This window comes from Gallus gallus, chromosome 8 (genome assembly GCF_016699485.2).
Source record: "Gallus gallus isolate bGalGal1 chromosome 8, bGalGal1.mat.broiler.GRCg7b, whole genome shotgun sequence".
Lineage (NCBI taxonomy): Eukaryota > Metazoa > Chordata > Aves > Galliformes > Phasianidae > Gallus > Gallus gallus.
This window is the reverse complement of record NC_052539.1, coordinates 15,631,550-15,653,279: the sequence shown is the minus strand read 5'-3', so window position 1 is coordinate 15,653,279 and position 21,730 is coordinate 15,631,550. Positions and strand designations below refer to the sequence as shown.

Below are 21,730 nucleotides of genomic sequence, written 5' to 3'. Positions count from 1 at the left end.
ATACTTACGTTTTTGTGAGGTTAGCCATTCTTTTTTTGCTTCTATGTGATGAAACAGTAAAACAAAGATTGAGTTGAATACTTATTTGCTTCCCATGATTTTGATCGTGGAAGTTTCTTAGGACTTAAACCAGTTTGTCTGCTGCTCAGGTTTGCGTTGCAGGAACCTCTGATGAAGCTACAGAAAGCAGGTATCCAGGAAACCCTTTCAAGTAGTCTGCGTGCTAAGCTTCAAATTCATCTCTGTAACCGTATCTGTTTACTTTTTCCTTTTAGAACAATATCTCCTGTAAGATAGTCACCTTACTTCCTTCTAAAAAGATGGGAGTGGTAGATGGGTACTTCATATTTCGACTTATGCATGCATGCTTGCAGCTTTTATTCTTCCTTTCATTGACTCTCTCAAGATTTGGCACAATAAGAGCATTATGTAAGACTAAATCATTCTCACATAATTTTGAGTGAATGCCTTTCATGAAGTACTGGGTGCCCATCATGACTGTAAGTAAAAATGAATCATTTCCTTTTTAAATGGAAGTTTTAAAGCTAACATTTTATGTAGTTAATTGCCACAAGCCAAAATAACCTTTTGAGCTCTCTGAATTTTCACAGCTGCTAACTGGAGGAAACAACCCACACTGATGGAACAGAAACTTAAGCATTTCTAAGAAATTATTCCCCACTCCAGCTTCCTCTTTTAGCATAATGCCCAGCTCACTTTTGCTACGCCATTAGCACTTCTCTGTAGAGAAAAACCTGAGTATCATCTAAAGGACAGAATTACGAAGAATAAAGCAAGGACAGTATGAATGCAAAGATGACCCTTCAAAAGCACAGAGAGCAGTTAACAGCTCAGTCAACATAGGTGACTACACTGTTACTAGAAGCCAGCAGACTGAGTAGGTGCAAGGCTCCACAGTTCAGTAACGGAACTGTGAAGAGCTCTCTCTATTTTCCAGTAGACAGGGAAATTCAGGGATGTATGCTGTACATGCTTTTAAGATAAGAGAATAAATCTCTGTATTACAAGGCAAGGTTAATATGTGAAATAAGAATCAGCAAATAGAGAATAGGATCAAAACTGGGAGATCTGTTGGAAATACGGGACAGACAGTGCAGGGAAAGACAAGAGGCTATAGAAACAGCTGGGGCTGCAGGCATGAAACCCAGGTATGCTGGAGGAGAATTTTTTTGGTCTGTCACACTCTTCCACTGTAGGGTAGTTATTGCCTGCTACAAGAGTGAGGTCCTTGCTTCAAGCAAGACACACAAGAGCAGGAGTGCAGGGCCTGGTGCTGGAGGAAGCTTGTGTGAAAACAGCAGGCTGGCAGCAGGAAGACATGGAAAGAAAGAGGGTGGGTGAAAATCAGAAACTCACTGGGCAGTCATGGTAAGGAGGAGGAGATAGGAAATACTGAGAGAGAAGCAGAGAGAAATATTTGCTAAATATCAAATGAAGCGAACAGTCCTTCTGGTGAGTGGTAGAGAGGATCTGGCAAGGACACAGCTAAAATATTCTGTTGAAAATAGCACAGTAAATCATCAATGCAGGAACAAAAATTCATTTTTGGCTAACGTAGGAACAGAAGTGTGGGATACAGTCAATATTTTAAAAGACCAGTGGATGGCAGCATATTTTTGCTACGGTTGTCACGCCATATGTTCTGGTTGCAGCTCATATGCTGACTTGAGCATCGCATGTCAGACACAACATGGATTTATTCTTGGGACAAGTTAGTACCAGCTGCAAAGATCTGTGCTTTTTTTTTGGTAGAGTTTGAATTTGGTTTGGCAGAGGCAGCAGTAACCGCTCTTGTAGCTGTCCCAGTGCTGAATCATGTGGGAGATGGGCAATGTGTTTCACTGCTACCTTTGTAATGGATAGGAGTGGAACATAAAAGAAAGAGGATGATATCATGACTAAGCGGTACCCACCTTCTAAAAGTTTATAGGGATGTTTCAGAGAACAAAAACTCAGAAAGCCAGGCCTACAGAATCACCCTCAGAGCATCGAATCCTGCTGGTTTAGTGTGAGTTGGGTCTCTAGATTATTATTCTGGTTCTGCTATGAAGCTGATAATTTCTTCCACAAGTTTTGGGGTGTAAACTGTAAAGAAAATAAATCTCTTGAGATATAAAGTTATATATGAAGAATAAAATTGGGTACCAATTCAGGCTATGGTCTAACACCCATCCATCCAAAAACTGGTGAGCATGAAGTAGTTAAAGGATTAAACTGAAAAGTAAAAAAGCACTATTCTTGCTTGTTGTATTTATTTGCTCTAAGTGGGGGGGGAAAAGCTGACAAGTCATAAGAGATTTGTCTGTGCATGTAAATTGCAAATGAGAAAGAAAAGCATTTTAAAAGAGCAGTTTATAAATTTATTTGATAGAGAGAATCCCAATAAATTTGTGAAAATTACAGGTCTTGAAAAACTCTTCCTTCTACTTCATGTTCTCTGAAGCAAAACACTTGATGCAAAGCACACCTGACATCTGACTAGCACATACCTCAGAGGTTTTCTATGCAGTCTTCACTAAAGTGTGCTTACCAAATGTTTTGCAGCACCAGAACATGAGTTCCTCCATCAGCTTCAAAGCCTGTGAACTACATACTCATGGTCAACAATACTTCTAAAAAAGAGAGATTGCAAATACAAAAAAGAAGAGGGTGTTAGCAGTCAAGGTTCTCTGGGAGATGTTACATTGCTTTTGGTTGTGAAATGTTTACAAAGAGCAGCACAGAAGAACATGGTAACCATTTCAATTATCTGAAGCTTTTAAATTTAAAGGGTGTTTGTATAAAAAAAAATGGTCCAATTATAACAAAATTATATTTGCACAACGAAGTTGGAAACAAAGCATTTTGTTAGTGATAAATGCACCAAGAACTGAAATATAAGACAAGCTCTTTTGTTTGTCAATTTGTCAGATGTGTTCTGAAGCTTCCCTTCCAATTACAAGCTGTTTAGTACAGCACAAAAGGTATTTTAAAATTAACATAGAAACTGGAATGTTTTTTCAATTGTAGCACATTTCATCTGAGATGATTACCATGAAAAGACCTGAAAAGGGAACACAAAAGCAATGATTTATAGACGCTCTAATTTTTCACTTAGAAACTCTTCCACGCTGTCTGTATTCCACTTGAGGATGCTCAGTTCTTCTGCAATGTTCCCACTGTCGTCCAGCAGCTTCAGTACAGGGTCAGAACCACGCACGTACTGCAGAAAGAAACAAGTCAGTTCCATTGGGCTAGAAAATGCATTCTCCGTTTTAAATCCCTTCTCAATTTATTTTCATCAGTTAAAGATGTCAAATCAGGAAGAGAAATAAGCTCAAAGATTAATGCCATGAAGTATGAATACTTAAACCCAGAGTGCTAAATGAAATTGGGGTATTTGAGAAAATGTAGGCAAGATAACTTATGCTATGAAACCCAACTCAGCTTAGGAAAAATCAAAACAACCCATTCTTAAGCTTGGTTGTTCCTCATAATGTTTACTTAATGCTATAAGTATTTCAGTGCCATGTGTTTTGTTCTGCATTTACGAATGTTGTTGATAGAATGTTTACCAGCAATATATTCTGCTTTTCTTGAAGAAAATATCTACATAAATCAGATTAAGCTTATGAGATCCTTTCGCTTGTTCTCTCCTACATTGCTGTTGCCTCCTCTGTCCAAACGTAAAGGAGCAGACACAAAGGAAGAGCAAGGGGAGGCATCCAGGTTAAAGCTGTAGTGACGTAAATGCTGCAGGCTGTACACCCCCTGGCAGCAATGGATACAGTGCATGGGCAGAAAGACAGCGCCATAAGGCTTGCATGGAAAGAAGGTATTCTGTTTTACTGTTGTGAGCTCCTCAAGTTTGATTTTTGAGTCAAAGCAGATGAATGATTCTTCTTCTCATACAGTCAATAGACTTTTTTTAAACAACTTTAGAATTTTCTGGTCAAACAGTGCAAAGGTTTACTATCAATTTTTGATGTAATTAATTTCTTGCCTACTACTGTGCTCTATTTGTGCCTACTGTGTTTTGCAGGTAGTGCTGGTAATGCTTCTAAAAACTGAGTGAATCCTAAAATACGTGATGTAAATAAGAGCTTTTAGCAGTACTGTAAGGATGTAGCCATGTAAGGTTACAGAGGAATTTTTACTAGGGGTGTTTTACTTTACCCTATTACACAGCTAACCTAGTTGGCTAGGTAGGTTAATGAAGCTAGCAGCATCTCTAATTGGTTTTCCCAAAGTCTTGTAAAATAAATACCAGATTCATTTGTACATTTTTTTCCCAATAATGTTTTATACCAATTGTAGTATGGACTGATTTAATGTTCAGTACAGCTACAAAGTTTAAAATAAGAATGAAACATTCAGATGTACAGGAGAGAATGCTTTTGAAAGAAACTGGAGGACATGAATACATGAGACAGAAGAAACCTGCCTGAGATGGAATCTGCTGCTGAGAAGACAAATTGCTTATTTCAGCTGTGCATAACTATGAAGTGACTCCAGATGGAGCCATTTGGTGAATAGAGATGAGAGCACAAAGATGTGAGAATCAAGAGGTATATCTGTGAAGTACACTGCAAGTTCACATAGGATTTTAAGTTTTACACTAGAATTTGAAAGCAAAGAATTGCTTGTGCTTAAGGCAGTGTGGCTTATGCAGCTTTGCCTATACGTAAGTGATAGGAAACACCATTCAGTGTATGCAGTTCTTTAAAGCTGGATGTTTGAAGGCTGAAGTAAAACAGAATCAAAACATACTGAGGAAGATGTGAGAAAGGAAAAATATCCAAGAATCTCTGAATGTATGGAAATGGCAGCTGCATTAGAAAATGAAGAACAAATCGAGAGAAAAGGAATTGAAGGCATGGCAGAAGCAGCTCAAGTAAACACGAGATATCCACAGCATCAGGTCAGAATGCAAGCATTCCTCGCATTCTTTAAACATCTGCTTTTACTTAAGGGTTTCAGTGTACCTTTTATTGGATTTAAACAAAATAACAAACAACTCCTCAGGCCCCAGTAACAACAAAGGTTCGGTACCACTGCTTAGCAATAACCCAATTAGCATTAGCTGCAAAAACTTGGAAAGATTTATACTGGCAATGAAAGTACATCTTCTCCTGAAGGATTATTTCATCAGCAAATAAGGATGCTCCATAAAAGGGCTGTTTCCACCAGGTTTAATTCTTCTTAATATATGCTTCCCCTGACCCCAAGAAAACACAGAAACCCTTTGGTTATTACTTACCTTGATTTGCAGTCCCCTGAAGAGCTTAGGCTTGTCACTCCTGACAAAAGCTATAATATGGAGAAAAAAAGAGAGTCAAGCTTTCCCATGGAAAGAGGCTTTACAAATTAATGGCAGAATTCTCAGTATCTTCACAAAAGCATTAGTACTAAACAGTATGCCTAAGGAAAACTATTTTTACCAGTGTTCCAAACCAGCTTGGATTTTCCTTGGACAGCAGTGCAACTGCGTGAGTCAGTTCATCTGCATGGACAACTGACAGTCCTCAGCAGAGCCACGCATACAGGGCTGTATATGCAGATGTGAAGGAAGTTGTTGAAATTGAGCAGTCAAATTCTGGCTGGAGATGAGCTCTGTGAGGGAGGATACACGTGAAACAAACGCCCTCGGCGCACTGCACAGGAGTGGCAGCAGTGCTGGTGAAAGGGCACCAAGGAAACTGTGGGTAGAGGTGTTATTCTTGCACACAAGACAAACAATTTTGTCTTACAGAGCTCTCCAAGGTTACGTACTGAAAACCAGCATGGAAGCAAGAAGAGGAAACAAGAAGAAAAGCCGCTATCTCCTCTTTTCTTGACACTCCTAAAGGCAAGCAGTCAGCTTCACCACGGGCTCTGTGACCTGCCATGCAGCTCCACAGGGAGATGGGCTGCTGCTGGACAGATTCTTCACCTGAAGCGCCGGTCACACAGACATGAGTGCTAACAGCCACACGGACCCTGTATCTCTACAGCACTCCATCCTTGGGTTAATGTGAACTTTAAAAAGAATATTCACAGCATGGCTTATTTCGGGACAAAACATGAGCGTAATCCACTACTTCCAAACTCTTTAGCATAATGAATATATGAGTTGCAAAAGTATTTAAAATTTATTTAGAAAATAGCTTAGTCTTCATTTCCCATTACACTCAGGTTACACTACAGGCTGAATTTAGTATCTGTAGTGACGTTAAGTGGATTCAGGCAGCTCCTGTGGTATGCCAGCAGTCTCCCCAAGGATGAACACTGTCAGCATGGATTGACTCTCACGGAGGTGCTGGCTGCATGTTAAAGCTGCCTTTTCAAGGTTAGACAACAATGCATCTCTTGCGAATTGCAGTGCATCCAGCTGGTGCATGAAGATGAGCGCAACCTCAGGACTAACGCCTCGTGCTGCCTCACAAAACGTAGTGCCTTCCTCAATAATTGTAAAGATGTCCTCTGACATCTTTATACCTTTCTCTATATTACTGAAGACAGTTACCTCAACATTTCCTCAGTACGTATATACAGAGCGACATTTATTTTCTCCAGTCTTCTACTGTGCTCCCGGTACAGAACAAAATCGAATACTCTGCTGGCTGCACCAACCACTGTGCAGCATAAACAAGTTCAGAACAAAATGGCATAGTAAGCTGCTAGAGAGACTGATATCTGAAGAAGAAAGCTTGCTTCTCTTCTTTCTGGAGCACTTTAATGTCACGTTGCAAGCTGTACGCACAGAACAATTTCAAACAGCACTAAACCACCACTACTTTCTCACACATTGGAGTTCAGCTCTGATATAAATTCACACCGAGGCCATTTTCAGACACTGTTTTCCTATGCCCTCACGAGCTGTTAGTTTTCTGGGCTCTGCTAGCAAGATACAAAAAAAGTGGCGATGTTTCTCAAGTCCACAGTGAACTGAACTATTACATGGGGATTTTTCCCTGCAAATTGAAAAAACTGAAGCTGAAATCACTGTGTAGGACTTAATATAAAAAAGGGGGTTTTAGGAAACAGTCGGTATGTGGAGTCAATTTTATTGCAAAACTTAAGGAGAAGCAGTAAGATGGCACAGTAAAATGGAGTCTCAAACAGATCTGGACTGTGGAACTCAGCTCTTTAAGAACAGCCTTTAGGGGTTTGCTCAGGCTGCAGCACTTTCAGCAGGTGTGAGGACTGGTTCACTGAGCGACAGATAAAAGCTCACTTGGACATGAGTGGTTGCTCGCTGGCTGCAGTGTTGGAGCAAACAAGCTGGTAAGATGTGGATAGAACTAGGTGAAAGAAGAAAGTATTCTCTAGGTTGTGTTACATTTTGTCACTTTAAAAGTAGCTATTACACCTTTGTATCAATGTCAAATGTCTAAATCTTCTGAAAGCTGAAGCTGGACAGAGCATTTTTCCTGAAATTTCAGATAGCTGGCACAAAATCACTTTTTGTTAGTGGCATATTTATTTCTAATGCTCATCATAGTGACTTTCTGTATTGGTCACTTGAATTTCTATGATGCAACTAAGAATAGCGTAATATATATATTATAATTTCTACATTCTCAATTTTGGAAGCTAAATTAAGAAACTAACATACTGACATGCGTTAAAAATACAGATTATCCCATCAAACCCCGCTTTTCCACAAAATCAGGCTCTAAGTTGAATACATGGTCTTGGAATAGAATTGATGGGCTCAGAAGTGAGATGCAGCTCAGGCACACATTGTGACACGCAGCTGCCAGCTTACTCCGAGATACGGCGCACGCAGTCCCCCTTCTGCACTGCCCCAGCTCTTGCTAAGGCTGTTTGCACATGTTTACACCACTGTTTAATAGTCTGATGCTTAATACTAAAATGCTGGATATCTTCCAACTTTCCACTGCCCATAGCAGCTTCAGAAATTACACACTGCAGAGAAAAAGTATTTAATACAGTTCATTCATGGGTGAGTGAGAAAGGCATTTTCCACTTTGATTTCTGCACGATGAACTCTGAGTTTGGTGCCATGACACTATTTTTGGTGAATTAAACACCAGACTGGAAGTCAGAGCTGTTCTACTGCCTGCCTTGTGACTGTCCTGTCACATAACGTTAAGAAAATCACTTCACCTTATGCTGTTACAAAACACATGCAATACCAAAGCATATGCCTTCTGTTTGAAGGCAACCCTGAGGTGAGGCTGCACAGCAGACCTGACTGCCATTCCGATCAACTACAGCAAAAGGTCAGATTGCGGAGCAGAAGACAGCCCACTGGCTTCTCCAAGGCAATCTGCTGAGTGCACGAAAGGGAGAAAGGGATCAGATGCGTACAGACATCTCAAAGCCTGTTGAGTGCCAAGCTGTTAGGCAAAGACAGGTCACACCTAGCATCAAACAGTGCTTTTAAGGACCTAGGAGCAGCCTCTGCTTGTATACAACACAAACCTACCGCTATGGTCCCTTTGTTTCGACGGAGCTTTAAAGTGAATCTGTTGGAAGTAAGACCTAGAATCCTAAACAGAGATTGCTAAAGAGCTGAAGAATCACTCACATCCAAACTGCAAGTCTATGTATTTGCTGGCAGACACTTGTGCTATTCTCTCTGAAGCAGAACACAGCGGAGGAAAGCCTTCTGACCCCAAACGGGCACGACTTCACATCGCATCATAGTAAGCTGCAGATCAGTATGTTTGGCATAAGTTCTTTGTTAAAAGCCTTGACTATCCACTTTTAATATATTAAGGGCACGGTGCAGATTACCAAGGATATCTATCTATTCAGAAATACTTGTATTATTTAGTTTCCTGCTTTAAGAGAAAAATCTCCTTGATCTGTAACTGGAAGAATACAAAATGTTAAGCTAATCTATTAATACTTGAATGAGAGTCAATATACACAGCAGTAGAATCTCACACTTATCTTCAAACAACTATGCACACAGACAAGCATTCTCAACCGTGTCCATCTCCACACACATCAGAAGGAATTTAACAGCCTCGGATCAGAAAGGCCTGCAGGAGATGAAAAAAAACTTACTGCTCTATTATATCAGTTCCAGATTTTATTCCAGAAAAACACGACAGAGGTCCTAACTAGCTGTTATCTTCAGCATCATGTCAGCAATACATTTTTACTGCACATTTTTTCCTCCTGGTAAGCTACAGCGTGTCTTCTAGCAACAATCTGATGTAAGTATCCTCCAGTAATTCAAAAGTCCATTTGTTCAAACTTCAAATCCTTGTGCTACTTAAACTGTGCTTTCTGTTTTGATTTATTCCACTGCTTACCACTGTAACACTATGAGCACCTTTCTAACTATGTATGTCCATATGGATTCACCCAAGTTTTGAAACTCGACATACTCTTCTTGGTTGATGCTATTTTTCTAGTCTCCAGAACCTTTAGCTATTAAACTCTTAACACTGCATACAGATAAACAACTTTGCATCACAGCTAAAATACACTAAGGATGCTGATCACACACTAAAAAGCAGCAGCATACTTTTGTGATGAAGATGAGGTCTATCAGTTGATCGGGGCAAAACATTGCCAGTGCTCCAAGAGCAACACAGAAAGGAACACTTCCATCACTAAGGAGGAATGCTGCAAAATTAGTATCAAGAATGATCTGCTCCTAGAAAAATATTTCCAGTCTTTCTGGGATGCATTGAAATGGGTCACACATTAAAACAGTAGCAATAGGAAACACAAAAGACATAACATTTTATCAAATCATGATTCTGCATGGTACTCTGTGCAACTCTGAGTGCAGTACATACACCTGATTTCTACAATTCAGAAGTAAGAAACACTAAGTGTATACAAGAAGTGTTACAGGGAATAGCGGATCTCTGATTATCACACATGGGGTGTGCAACATGAGAGCAGTAATGATAGAGACGTGCCTCAACCTGAAGGATTTATTTAGTTTGTATGTTTGTATATAATCTACTTACAAAAGATTATGATAGATGTTTCTCATTAGAATATCCTACATTGCTTAGCAAGAATTTTACTGACTTTTCTGCAAAAATCTAAGATTTAATATTATTCTAACTTTCAAATTTCTGTCACCAGTACTTAAGAACTACAGATAAAGGTAACAAGAAAATAAGTGATCTTACCTACAAGTACAGCCCCCTAACAAACTACATTCTAGTATCTGTAAGAATCCCCTCGCAGCTGCAGAGCTTGAGCAATACAGCAGAGTGCTTACTGACTCCCTGAAGCCAGAGGATCTAATGCAGTTGCATGTTGCGTGAGTTCAAGGATGAAGGACTTTCTCTAACATCTGCTGGGAGCACATTCATTGTGTCACTACAAGTCACACAGCGAAAGGTCAGAATTATTCTCCTGATGAACAAAAAGAATGCCAAGATGTGAAAGAAACGTTCAGTGAAAAAAGCCAGCCTAATTCAGTTCAGCTAAACGCAGTGGAAAGAACATAGGAGTGCAGAGATTGTGATCTTGTGTCTCATCATGAACAGAGCAGGGCTGCCACTGAAAAGTCAACTTCAAACAAATATATTAGACCTACCCAATTTTGTTTTCTACCTCGGAGCCTTAGTTTTACGTCAGCCAAAAACTGTTTCATTGTCTGTGCCAGCTGGTAGAAGAAGCTCTTGCTTCATCTAAGAATTCTGTCACTTACGCTTTCAGTGTCCTACCTTGATGGAATGATAAATATTTAAAAGCTGTTTTATAAGGAGCAATTTCAAAACATACGTGGTAAAGGAATTATTTTTGTGGTATAGCATTTATAATGCAGCGTTTTCTTCTTACGGGAAACTGAGCAGGAAGCAATATCTCAGAACTGAACGTACGACAGAGGTTTACAGGAATGTAAGCTGTTATCTGACTTATCATGAGCAGCTTTATTTGAGAAAGATAACAGGTATCCTTGGCCACACTCACAAAAGCATTCAGCAGGCTGTAATGGTATTACAAAGAATAATGCTAGCTAGAAGAGTACATTCGACTGCTTTTTAAAATTTTCTAATTATGCTTTTAAATTGTATCTTATCAACCTGTTGCAATAACCCTAGCAGCAAATCTGATCACAAGAGACTCAGATTGGGCCACAGCAGAAACTGGTGAGGAAAAAGCCTGTTCATCCCTTCTTTCTTTTCACCATCCCAAAGAGAAAACTGGTTCAGATTAACAAGGATGGAAAGGCAAACTGTTAACATTTCTAAGTTTTTCCTTTGTACCAAAAGCTTTTAGAGGATGTTTTACAGTGCATATAGAGCAGTTGGGAATATTTTCAAGTGTGCTGAGTTTGAATGGACATGTGGATAACACGGTTGCCTCTACTAATACAAGTTTCCTCACGCCCCTAAGTAGCACAAGCAATGTAATTAGTTCTTGTTTCGGTGTTTTGAACAGCAGGAAAGAATCTTTCCTCCAGCCTTGTGGTCAATTAATGGAACTGTGTGCAGGTAGGAGCGGGAGGAGGGGAGTCCAAAGCAGCATAACTTATGCTAAGAGCAGCCTGGTTTTAAATCCTTTTATTTCTTGTTCTTTAGAGCACCTTCAATTAAGGTAATACTAATACTGGCCATGCTAGATAGGAGATGCACTTTTTGTACATTTTTATTTCTAAAGCTGTATTAGTCCTTCTCTACATCCAAGCGATGCTAAGCACAGTATTAGGAACTTCATTACTGAAAAAGAGCACTGCAATCTCTTTGTATGGGAACTGCTGAGTCACGGCCCGAACCACTGATTGAGCACCTGGGGAAAGGACCGGGTCAGCCCTGGGAGCACAGGTGAAGGCAATTCATGTGTGTGACAGGAAGGGGTGGAGCCCGGCTGCACCTCTCATAGGCCTCACTGAAGGGCTAACCCCTGCTGGGGAAGGATCTCTGGTTGGAGATCTCTCCCCTGTGAAGTCCTTCCTTCACTCTGTGAGCTGAGATCTTCAGAGACCGCTGAGCACCTTTCCTTTCCTTTTATAATACCCTCCCATCCGTGCCAATCTTTCTAGTTATAACACTCCTAAGTTCCATTCCTAAAAAATTCCACGTTGAAATTTCACACAGATGTTTTTCCCACAGCTTCCTCCCACCACACACTGATGATACTCATTTTCCTTCTCTATTTTGTTCGCTTTAGCTGACTGTCATTATTCAGGAACAAAACAATTACAATGTAGCATCTGTGGAAGGAAAGCAGTTCCCTAAGCATGCTATATAATTTCATCTATCAATTACTGGAGTCTCAGGTCAGTGCAACTTTCCTGCTATAATATGACTACTTGTAGTAGCAGTTAAAAGCACATCTTGTCATTTTGCTGTGACGGTATTTTGTATTTGAAAGAACTGTAGGTGGCTTTACTTACCCTGGACTTGAGGGAACCTTCCCAATTTTCATCCACATACTTCTAGGACAGCTCCTGCATAAAGCTGCAATGACAGACAGAAGCTGTTAATAAAAGTATAAACTGCTTGTTTGCTTATGGCATGTAATCTATCAATCTGAGCATCAATATCAATTCATTAGATTTGGTATTGAAATATTTCATCTATTTCACTTTGAGAAGTGAGGTTGAGCTAACCTTGGTGCTTGCACTTAGACCTCAGCCACCTACGCAAGGTACACAGATTCACTGCTCTTAAAACAAAGTGAAAATTCATTTCAGTTCTATAAAAGGTAGCATCTCAAAAATATATATATTGCTCTTGTATAAGGTCACATTGTTAAGCTTTGTTTTTCTGGCAGCGTGCAACTGGCTCCAAAGTACGGTGAATGTTAAATGTAAGGTAGCAGCAGATTTTTCCTGCTACCAAAATAGAGCTTCCTACTGTAGAGCTTGGCATTTTCATCTCAGAAATAGCTGTCAATACTGTTTACCAAACCACATCCTTCTGGCTGTGCAACTCCTACTGCTTAGAGAGGGGGCGACAGAATAAGCTTCCGTTAAACATTCTTCAGTTCTATAAACAGTGAATACCAGCTCCTGCTTTCTGGTAGCAGCGTATTCATACCAAACGTGAAAGTCCAGACAGAACGTAAGAGTGCTGAAACGAAGTAAACTTAATGTTTGACTTAACCCGTGGAGACGTGTAATTAAAAATATGCTTTCGCTTTGAAATGTAATAGGTGCTAACCCTTCAGAAAAGGAGTGAAAACCAGACACGACATGACAGAAAGCTCAAAGCGAGACAATTGTATTAAAGTTTCATCCCCCATCCACGCTGGCAGTCTGGGCAGCCAGGGAATGCATCTGCAGTTCAGAATATGAATCTTCTGATTTCCGGTTCAGTTCAGTAGTGGTGCAAATGCCGTGGATCAGAACACATGAAGTGCTCTGTCCTCATCTGCAAGGAAATTACAGCTTCTTGCCTGAGCCGTGCGAATCAGTAATCATTACTTCCGCAGGAAATGGAACTAAAAATACTGCACTGCAATATATGTAGAAGAGCCTCTCAAAAATATGCATAAGTACACGCAAGACTTTCAACTCAACACGAGACTTAAGACAAAAACTACAATTTGACTGTTAAAACCCAGAGCTATAAAACAATACTTGAGAGATTAAAAATACAATTTTTAAGCTTTTTTTTCCATCCCCAAATTAAAATATTTAGAAGGCACAGATAAAAATCTCAGATACTCGCTTGCATAATTAAATTTCTCTGGATTGAAACCATGGAAGTTATAAGATGGAGGATTTACATACACTGAATAGTGAGATTCTAAACTTAACCTGTGCCTCCATTCATTATTCTTTTAAAAGCATTCCAACAACAATTATATCAGCAGTCTTACATTCAGGTATTACTTTGCATGCTTGTTAATGCACCGAGCAGTTCTCCTGGTTCTATAAGCTGGCAATTACTTGCATTCTTCTATCAAGAATTAGTAGAAAGAAATAGAGGGGTAATGGCCTTTTCCCATCTGTTCACCAATTATGTTCCTTATGGGCACAAAGAAGTAAGCACAGCAAATTTAGGACAATGGTAACATGAACACTGTTCAGTTCTCTTTACTGCAAATAATTCTTCCAGTTCATTTTTCCTTTCAGATAAGGATTCCTATGGAAGCAGGATCACTGTAAGAACCTACGATGTAAGACATCACGTGACTACAGAAAACTCCCGCCCCGTAACTCCTAGCCACTAATTGACAGAAATAAAGTTCTAGCAAAGAAAACAGCACAACTGCTGATGCTTAAAAATATTTTGAGCTTCTATGTCTGCTGTAACTGAAGCCCAACTGTGCTGCTACAAAGTTCAGCTTCACGCTGGGACAAGCAGCTGCTCTCTAGACGGCTAGACAAAAAAAATCAATTGACTTCATTTGTAACTCGAACAAAGGTGCCTTTTGCAAGAAACACAGGTTTATCTGCATCACTTTGGCCACAACAAGGGAATACTTGTGAACATCTTCTGCCCCTACCATTCCATCATGTCCAGAGCACACTGCTCTGAACTTTTTTGATTTCTTCCCCATGAAGGCATGGACTGTGTTCAGATATGACTAAGAATGACGTGTATCGCTCAGAATGGAGGCATACAAACGTGACGAGTCAGTTCATCACACAATGCTTAACTTACGAGCTAACTCACTTTGTAATAATGCTTCACTTGTTTTAGCGTTCATGAAAGTGAGCACAGTGCTGCAAGCAATGAAATAAAGGCTCTAAACTATTACTGGTATCCATGTAGTTATGATTTCCAGGCTGACTCACATCTGCATCTATATAAATAACTGCTTTTTAAAAACCTGCTAACTGTACGCTTTCTTAGGCTCTTGTGACAAAGACTGCACTTCTTCCTCACCCTTTACAAAGCTACAACTTGGGTTAAATCTCACTCCATCATCATCATCACATGGTGCTACATCAACAGTGACAAAAAACCAACGTTTTTAAAAAATACATTAAATTATCCCCCATTTTTTGCATTCGGGTTTCCTCTAGCTGCTGACTGAGCCTGACCCTGCACGTGTTATAAAGTGACACTCAACTTGGATTTGTATGCATTTACAATCAGCGAAAAAGTACAGTACCATCATATCTTAAAACATGCAATGTAATGGGTTGTTAATATAAAGGCACGCACAAGTAAAGAGCTGCCTGACAGCACCTAGAACTGGATACTACAGGAACACTATGCTTAGTATTCCTCAACCATCAAAACTATCAATTCACTTTTTTTAAAAGAGAAAACTTGATTCACTGAAATAAAGGAATACATAACAACATATAAGATGTTTTATTTTCTGTGAGGGAGAGAACTGAGAGCTCTACTCTTTCCCTGAAGACAGAAGATGGACAACAATCTGTGGGTTAGGAGAGCAGCAGTCAGAAAACGTCACTGTCAGGAACAGAATGAATGGATGTTCTGAAATGCAGAAAGCCAGCAAAGCCATTGCTACCACACAGATCATTCTGAAATGAAGTCAGTGGTAAATTTAGCTACAAAGAAACTCTTCTGATTCACAGTTCATTATGGGAAGGGAGATGTCCAACTGTAAGAGTCTGGAAACAAAGAATCAAATAGCCAAAAAAAGAGTTATTTGAATTAGTGTATTTCCAGCAGAATCTAAGCACTCGTTTATTTGCAAGGAAAGTAATTCAAACTGAAATTCCAAAGGAAAACAAACAAACAAAACAAAACAAAAAAACCAACCATGGGTTCGTGGATGTTTGAACACTGATCTAAGTTGCTGAGAAAGACTGCAGAATCTTTATCCTTGGACATCTTCAGAATTTAAACAGAAAAGGCTCTGAGCTCTGCTTTGGGTTGGAAATTCTTCTGTTCTGTACTCACATATCAGAGCTGTGTGTTATCATTCCAATCTCCAGACTACAGGAAACGTATTACCTAAGGCCGTGTCGGTGTCGGTACTAACACAGCTCCTTGGTGCAGTATCACATCATCATCCTTGTGCTTTCAAACCAAGGACCTGAAAACCCCCAGACAACAACTCCTCCCAGCAGATAAGGTTTTAGATCTGTTCTCTGCAATGGTTTGTGCAAGGACAAGTAAACAGGAGATGTGACACAGGGGTGTGCAGGAGAAAATGTAGAAGTCAGGCTGTTAGGTAACTTTGGATCTCTGTGGTCTGTAGTGGGAGCAGAAAGGCAAAGTGGAATAGAGGATAAGTGTTGCAGAAAAAGAGCTCCTGTGTACAAGCTCATACTTGAACCCAGTGAGCAGTTGTACGCAAGGTAAAAATTAGAAAGTTAGCAGATTTCAAGCTCTGGTTTTGAAATATGCTGTCCGATTAACTCTGCTATCTTACCATCTATTTGCCTCTAGAAGTATAATCTCTAAATATCTCTTCTTCTCTGGAATCTCTGCTTTCATTAGAGCAGAAAGAATCTTTGGAGATAGAAAACACTGAGAATGGAACTCATCAACTATATACTTGACTTTGTGCATTTAATTCATTTGGAAACTGCACTTTTAGAAGTTGTTCCAACAAATGTAGAGCCAATCATTTTATCTAGATATGTACTCAAATGAAGGAGGTCAGACTTAATTAAACATTCCATTTGCCAGCACGGGTGCACATACACAATTTTAACTCACATTTAACAAATTCACATCTATCATTTTTCTAACCTTCTTTCTCGCTTCAGAATAGAAAGAAGCCTCCCATAGGTAAGGCTCATCCTGCTGCAGACAGATCAGTGCCTTTTATCTTTGTCTGAAGAGATGAACCTTCAGTGAATTTGACCCAAACAAAAGGTAAGTTTTTCTATCTTAGGCACAATAATCCATTTTAAATTTCAGTGATGTTTTAGTGATGTATATTGTTACATGTAGTACAAGTTGGGCAAAAAATAATGTTAAGTTTCTCATTATCTTAGCAATTCAGAGGCCACATAGTCCAAAAAGTTATTAAATCATGCTTTGACAGCTTATTATATTTTGCCAATCCTGAATACATGCACAAGAAAGATAAAAATGTCTGAATTTCAGACCCCTTTGCTGAAATCTGTACAGGGGAGTAATTGCCCACCTCTGAGGAACTTTGACAGTTTGCATATGGACTCTTTGTATCAATATGTTTACCTTGCTTTACAGAAGGGTTATACACTAGGAACAGCACTGCACGTAGGTAGCAGACGCATAAGATGTTACCTGTAAGAGTTTGCCATATATGCCATACATTTTAATACCTCAAATTTCCTGGTCAACTTTTGCTTACAGCGGATGCTATCTAATTCAGCAAACTGCATAGTATTACACCATTAGAAATACTTGACAATAGAAATTTCAAATGCCGCACAACAACACATCTTAGCGTGCAAAATATATTTCAGGACTCCATTTAGAAATATTTATTTGTGAGGGCTGTTGCAATCCCACACAGCGCAACTATGACGATTAACAGGTGGCAGATTTCATCACACAGTTAATTCCTAACACTGATTGGAATTTTGACACACATATATTGCTGAGATAAGCCTCAGATTATAATATACAATTAATGGAATATGCTTATAGCTATGCTTGAAATGATCACATGGCATAAGTGAAAGCTGCAGATGGAGTGCAGCTATTTTCGGCTACTGCAAAATATGGACAATCTCTCCTGCTACTACAATTTCACGCACAGTTAGCTTCACCTCCATTTCATCCTTCTACGTTTTACACACCAGCAGTACTCTGCATCTGACAGACTGAGGCTTAAAACTTGCAGCTGTCTAAAGCAATACAGTTTAAGCTAGCTTCTGAATGAGTCTGCAGCTGGATACAAAATCTTTGGTAGAGGAGAAAATAACCCAAAGATTTTTTTTTTTTTTTTCATTTTACCTACAGTAAAATTATGAAGCAATGAAAATATTTCATTGGACAGATGGCAGCGGAAGTTAAGAGTGAGACACATACTGGGTAACCAGAGCACCTCGCAGCTATTTTCCACCACGTCAATTCACAGAATACTGGATCAATAACAAGATGAGAATTAATAAATATCTTTCAAGGATATGAAAGAGCTGAGTTCCACAAACATACCACATGTGGGCTTGCACTGATGCTACTCAGCACAAAGTATTTTTAGGACTGGGCATATTTCACAGATCGTTTTCAAGAAGTATTGAGGATACAAAAATTCCCAGATTTCTAACCCTCCCCAAATACTTTTAAGGAGAATTAACTGCAAATCCTGAAGTCTGTGCTGGAATTCTAATAGCATGCATGGTGTGTCTGTAACATGGACAGCTAGCACGCTGCCTTGCGATAGCAATACCTGCTCACATGCTAGAAAAGCCAGGCTGCATACTGCAGGCATGCTTCAAAAAAAAAAAAGATTCCTCTCCTCTGAGTATGTTCAACTGTGTGAGTGATTACACTAACAAAACCCTGAGCACCACCGCTCCGGAACTCGGCAACAGATGAGGCTGCTAACCAGCAAGACAGGTATCTTACATGTAGATGCAGGTTTTCAGAGTAAGACTAAAGAATTCAATCAAGCAAAAGGACAGGGAAAAACACTTCCAAGATGGTAAAAATCTGCTCACTCCCAACTATCAAATTGTAAGTAGAACAAGGATTTAAGAGTAAAGTCGTAAGCTCAGTTACAGACACCTATTATAAATGGCATTATGTTAGACCACGAGTCAGTTCAAATTGTGATGACTCTGAATACAATCTGTTAAGATATTAACATTCATGCTAAAAACTCCCAGCACTCATTTTCTGCTGGCTAGTCTGCAGGGGGATTTACTTGGCACAAAGTTCAGAAATTCAGCAAATATGAACAACAGATTTCCAAACAGCGGCTGTGCATGAATGTAGTAATATCAGAAATTCCACACTCTGAAACAGCATTCAAAAGAATATTAGGAATGATGCTATAATTTAGCACTCAACCATATAATCATGATGGTAGAACAATCCAATATTTCTATTCAGCAGCAAATTACTCATGTTTGCTACAAAGCCCTAGCAAAAAATGAAACCGAGCAACCTAATGCAAATAGATGAGAAAAAACAAACTTCTATTAAACAATCTCCAGGTTCCTATGCACATACAATAAATTCTGGCTCACTGCGAAGGAATATGTCAACCTTGAGACTCCTTCCAGCTCCGTGCTTTCTGTTCTACACTGAGCGTGACTACAATGGAAAAGACTGCATATATTTTTAACGTAGAGCCCTAATCACAAAATGGCACCTGCTCAGTCTTACACAAAAAGGGTGATCACCTGCAAGGTGAAATCTAGGCCTGATGCAGGATAATCAGAAAAGATATCTATTGATTTAAATTCTGTTGTTTGATCCAAAGTTATTAGTTTATGAACACAAAAATGTTAATGACACAACCTAAGTGACACCTACGAGTAAATTACAAGGAAATTAAGACAGATTTCTTCCTCAAAAAACCCACTCATCTGGTTTAAAACCCACCTTTCTGGTTTCCAGCTGAGCTTCTTCTTGGCAGCACTGCCTACAGAATGGATCCAACTGATTCAGACTGAACTGTCCAAGAAGGTTGCAGGAGCTGCAGAGCAAGTTACTGGAGAAGCCAAGTTCCCTGCAAGCTTCTGATGACAGCTGTGCTCCATATACGTTTATCTGTAAATCAATACAATGTTACACTTTAGTATTAAATCAGTTGTTTTTAAAAGAAAGCTTTTAGATGCTTTGACCTTCAGAAGAACGAATCATTTTGAGAACATTTTATTATAATGCTTAACAGTCTGCTTGCAAGTGCAAACCACCACCTTATTTTGAGAAGTAGTCTTAAATCTAATAGGACATTCTAGACATAGTTCACAACATGTATGTTTTAAGGTGTCAGATCTGCTACTTTCGTATATACTTGTACCACTTCAGTGTCTGCTCCAAAGAAAGAACAACAAACCAGCCGGAATGAATCAGCTGCAGCACTGAAAGCCTCTCTCGTGAAGCGATTCCAATAAACATCCAGCTATTGGAAGCACGCTTGGAAAATAAGTCTTACAGCTGAACTTAGGAAAAGCACAACCAGGGAACGATGAGGTGGACCAAACTGCTCAACAACGTATACAAGAAGGATTTTGATTTCTTTTTCTTTTCTTTTCTTTTCTTCTTTGGAAGTGTAGATAAAAACCCTGCAGCTGCTTAACACCAGCAGCTCCGTTGGCTCCTGGGCAGAACACCTATCGTGCTTTTAGTGAGCAGATAACACAGCGTTACCATCTCCGCACTGAAATGCTATCAGTTGTTCTTTGTTCTTTTCTGCTTTCAGTTTCCCATTCCCTGCAGAAGGACTGATCAGTCCCTGGCTTACACAGCTTGCAGCCTTTCCTTCCAGCTGCATGTGGGGAAAGCGAGGGAGGACACAATGAAAGGAGATCCTCTCCCCGAGTGCTTCTCAGAGGGGGTGAAAAGATCTTGGGTGAAGACCTAAAAAACCCCACCAAACAAAAAAAGCACAGGAAGAGGGAGGAGAACGAACTCCGATGGCAGGGCCTGCAGCACCGCTGCCTTCAGAGAAGCCCCCTCTGAACAGCAGCACGCTGCAGCGGGTGACAGCACAGCAGTCACAGCGTTGTTCCGGGCCAGCAGACGATGAGAGAAGAACCACGTTTCTCACCCACATAAGACCACCTCTCCTTGGTGTTTTTCCTCCACTTTTAGTGCCCCGATTTTGCGCTACCCCAAAACGACGCCCACTGTAAGAGAAGCGCTGACGTTGGGGCGAGACCCGTGGGCCCCGCACGGGCGGCATCCCGTCACCAGCTCTACGTTCTCCCGCCGACCGCTTTGCTTTCACGTTAAAACACTGAACGTAAAACAGCGATCGCAGCACCGTTACAAACCGCCTCAGGAAGGACTGAACAGTGACAAAACCTCGGACCGGGTTTTCTGCCCGCTCCCCGCCTCCGCCGCCCGGAGCCGCTTGCCGGGCTCTCGCCCTGCGGCACCCGGGGCGCGGACATCAGGGCACGGACATCAGGGCAGGCGCCCGCAGCGACAGCCCGCAAACCTCCCTTCCCACGGAGCGCAGGAGCCCCGCGCGGCGCCCCGAGGCCGGGCAGGGCCGCTCCGCCTCCCGCCGCGGGACGCATCTCCCCCCCGCCCGGCCCGAGCCCCGCTTCTCGGAGGGAAACGCTGCCGCGCTCAGCCCCGACCCCGCTCACCGCGGGCAGCCCCAGCAGCAGGCAGAGCCAGCAGCGCACCAGGGCGGCCAACTCGGCGGCCGCCGCCATCTTGGTACCGAGCTGCCGGCAGCGCGGCGGGAGGGCCGAGCGGGGACCTCGGGCGCTGCGGGTGCCCCGCGCTGCCTGGTGCGGGCCGGCGGGCCGGATCGCAAACGGCCGGCGAGAACGGCCAACGCGGGGCGTCTGCGGGGAACCCGCAGCGACGCTATTTCAGTCTGCTCAGTACTGTGCTTCACAGCCGGGCTAGCGGGGGAGATTCTTCCCGGCCCCGGTCCGGCACACACACCGCCGCCCCAGGGCAAAGCCCTCCCCGCTCCGGAGAGCCGCAGCCAACCGGCGTGCAGGCCCCCAGCGCCGGCGATTGACAGCCCCGCCGAGCAATGACGCCGGGCTTCTCCCGAGCGCCGCGGTGCGGGCGCCGAACGCGAGCGGGGCGGGCGGGTGGGGCGTCGGGAGGGACCGCCCCCTGGCGGAGGGGCGCAAGGGGGAGGGGCGGCAGCCGGGTCCGACACGAGCGGGGAGGAGGAGGGGCCCGCGGCGAGTGGACGGGGCGTCGGCCGAGCGCGGCCAATCCGGCGGCGGGAGGGGCGGGGCGGAGGCGGCCCCGCCCGATGGCGGCGGGGGGGGGCGGGCGCGCGG

The 21,730-nt window shown here is 41.7% G+C and overlaps 1 protein-coding gene across 1 annotated transcript; it reads right to left on the bottom strand.

Moving 5' to 3' along the window:
- Positions 1–1,759: 1,759 nt before the first annotated feature.
- Positions 1,760–21,149, bottom strand: SELENOF (selenoprotein F). The gene is given in 5 exon segments (NM_001012926.3): positions 1,760–3,223; positions 5,261–5,310; positions 12,326–12,389; positions 19,353–19,520; positions 21,071–21,149. Coding segments are annotated over 5 exon segments (483 nt in total). The 5' UTR covers positions 21,140–21,149; the 3' UTR covers positions 1,760–3,091.
- Positions 21,150–21,730: the final 581 nt, after the last annotated feature.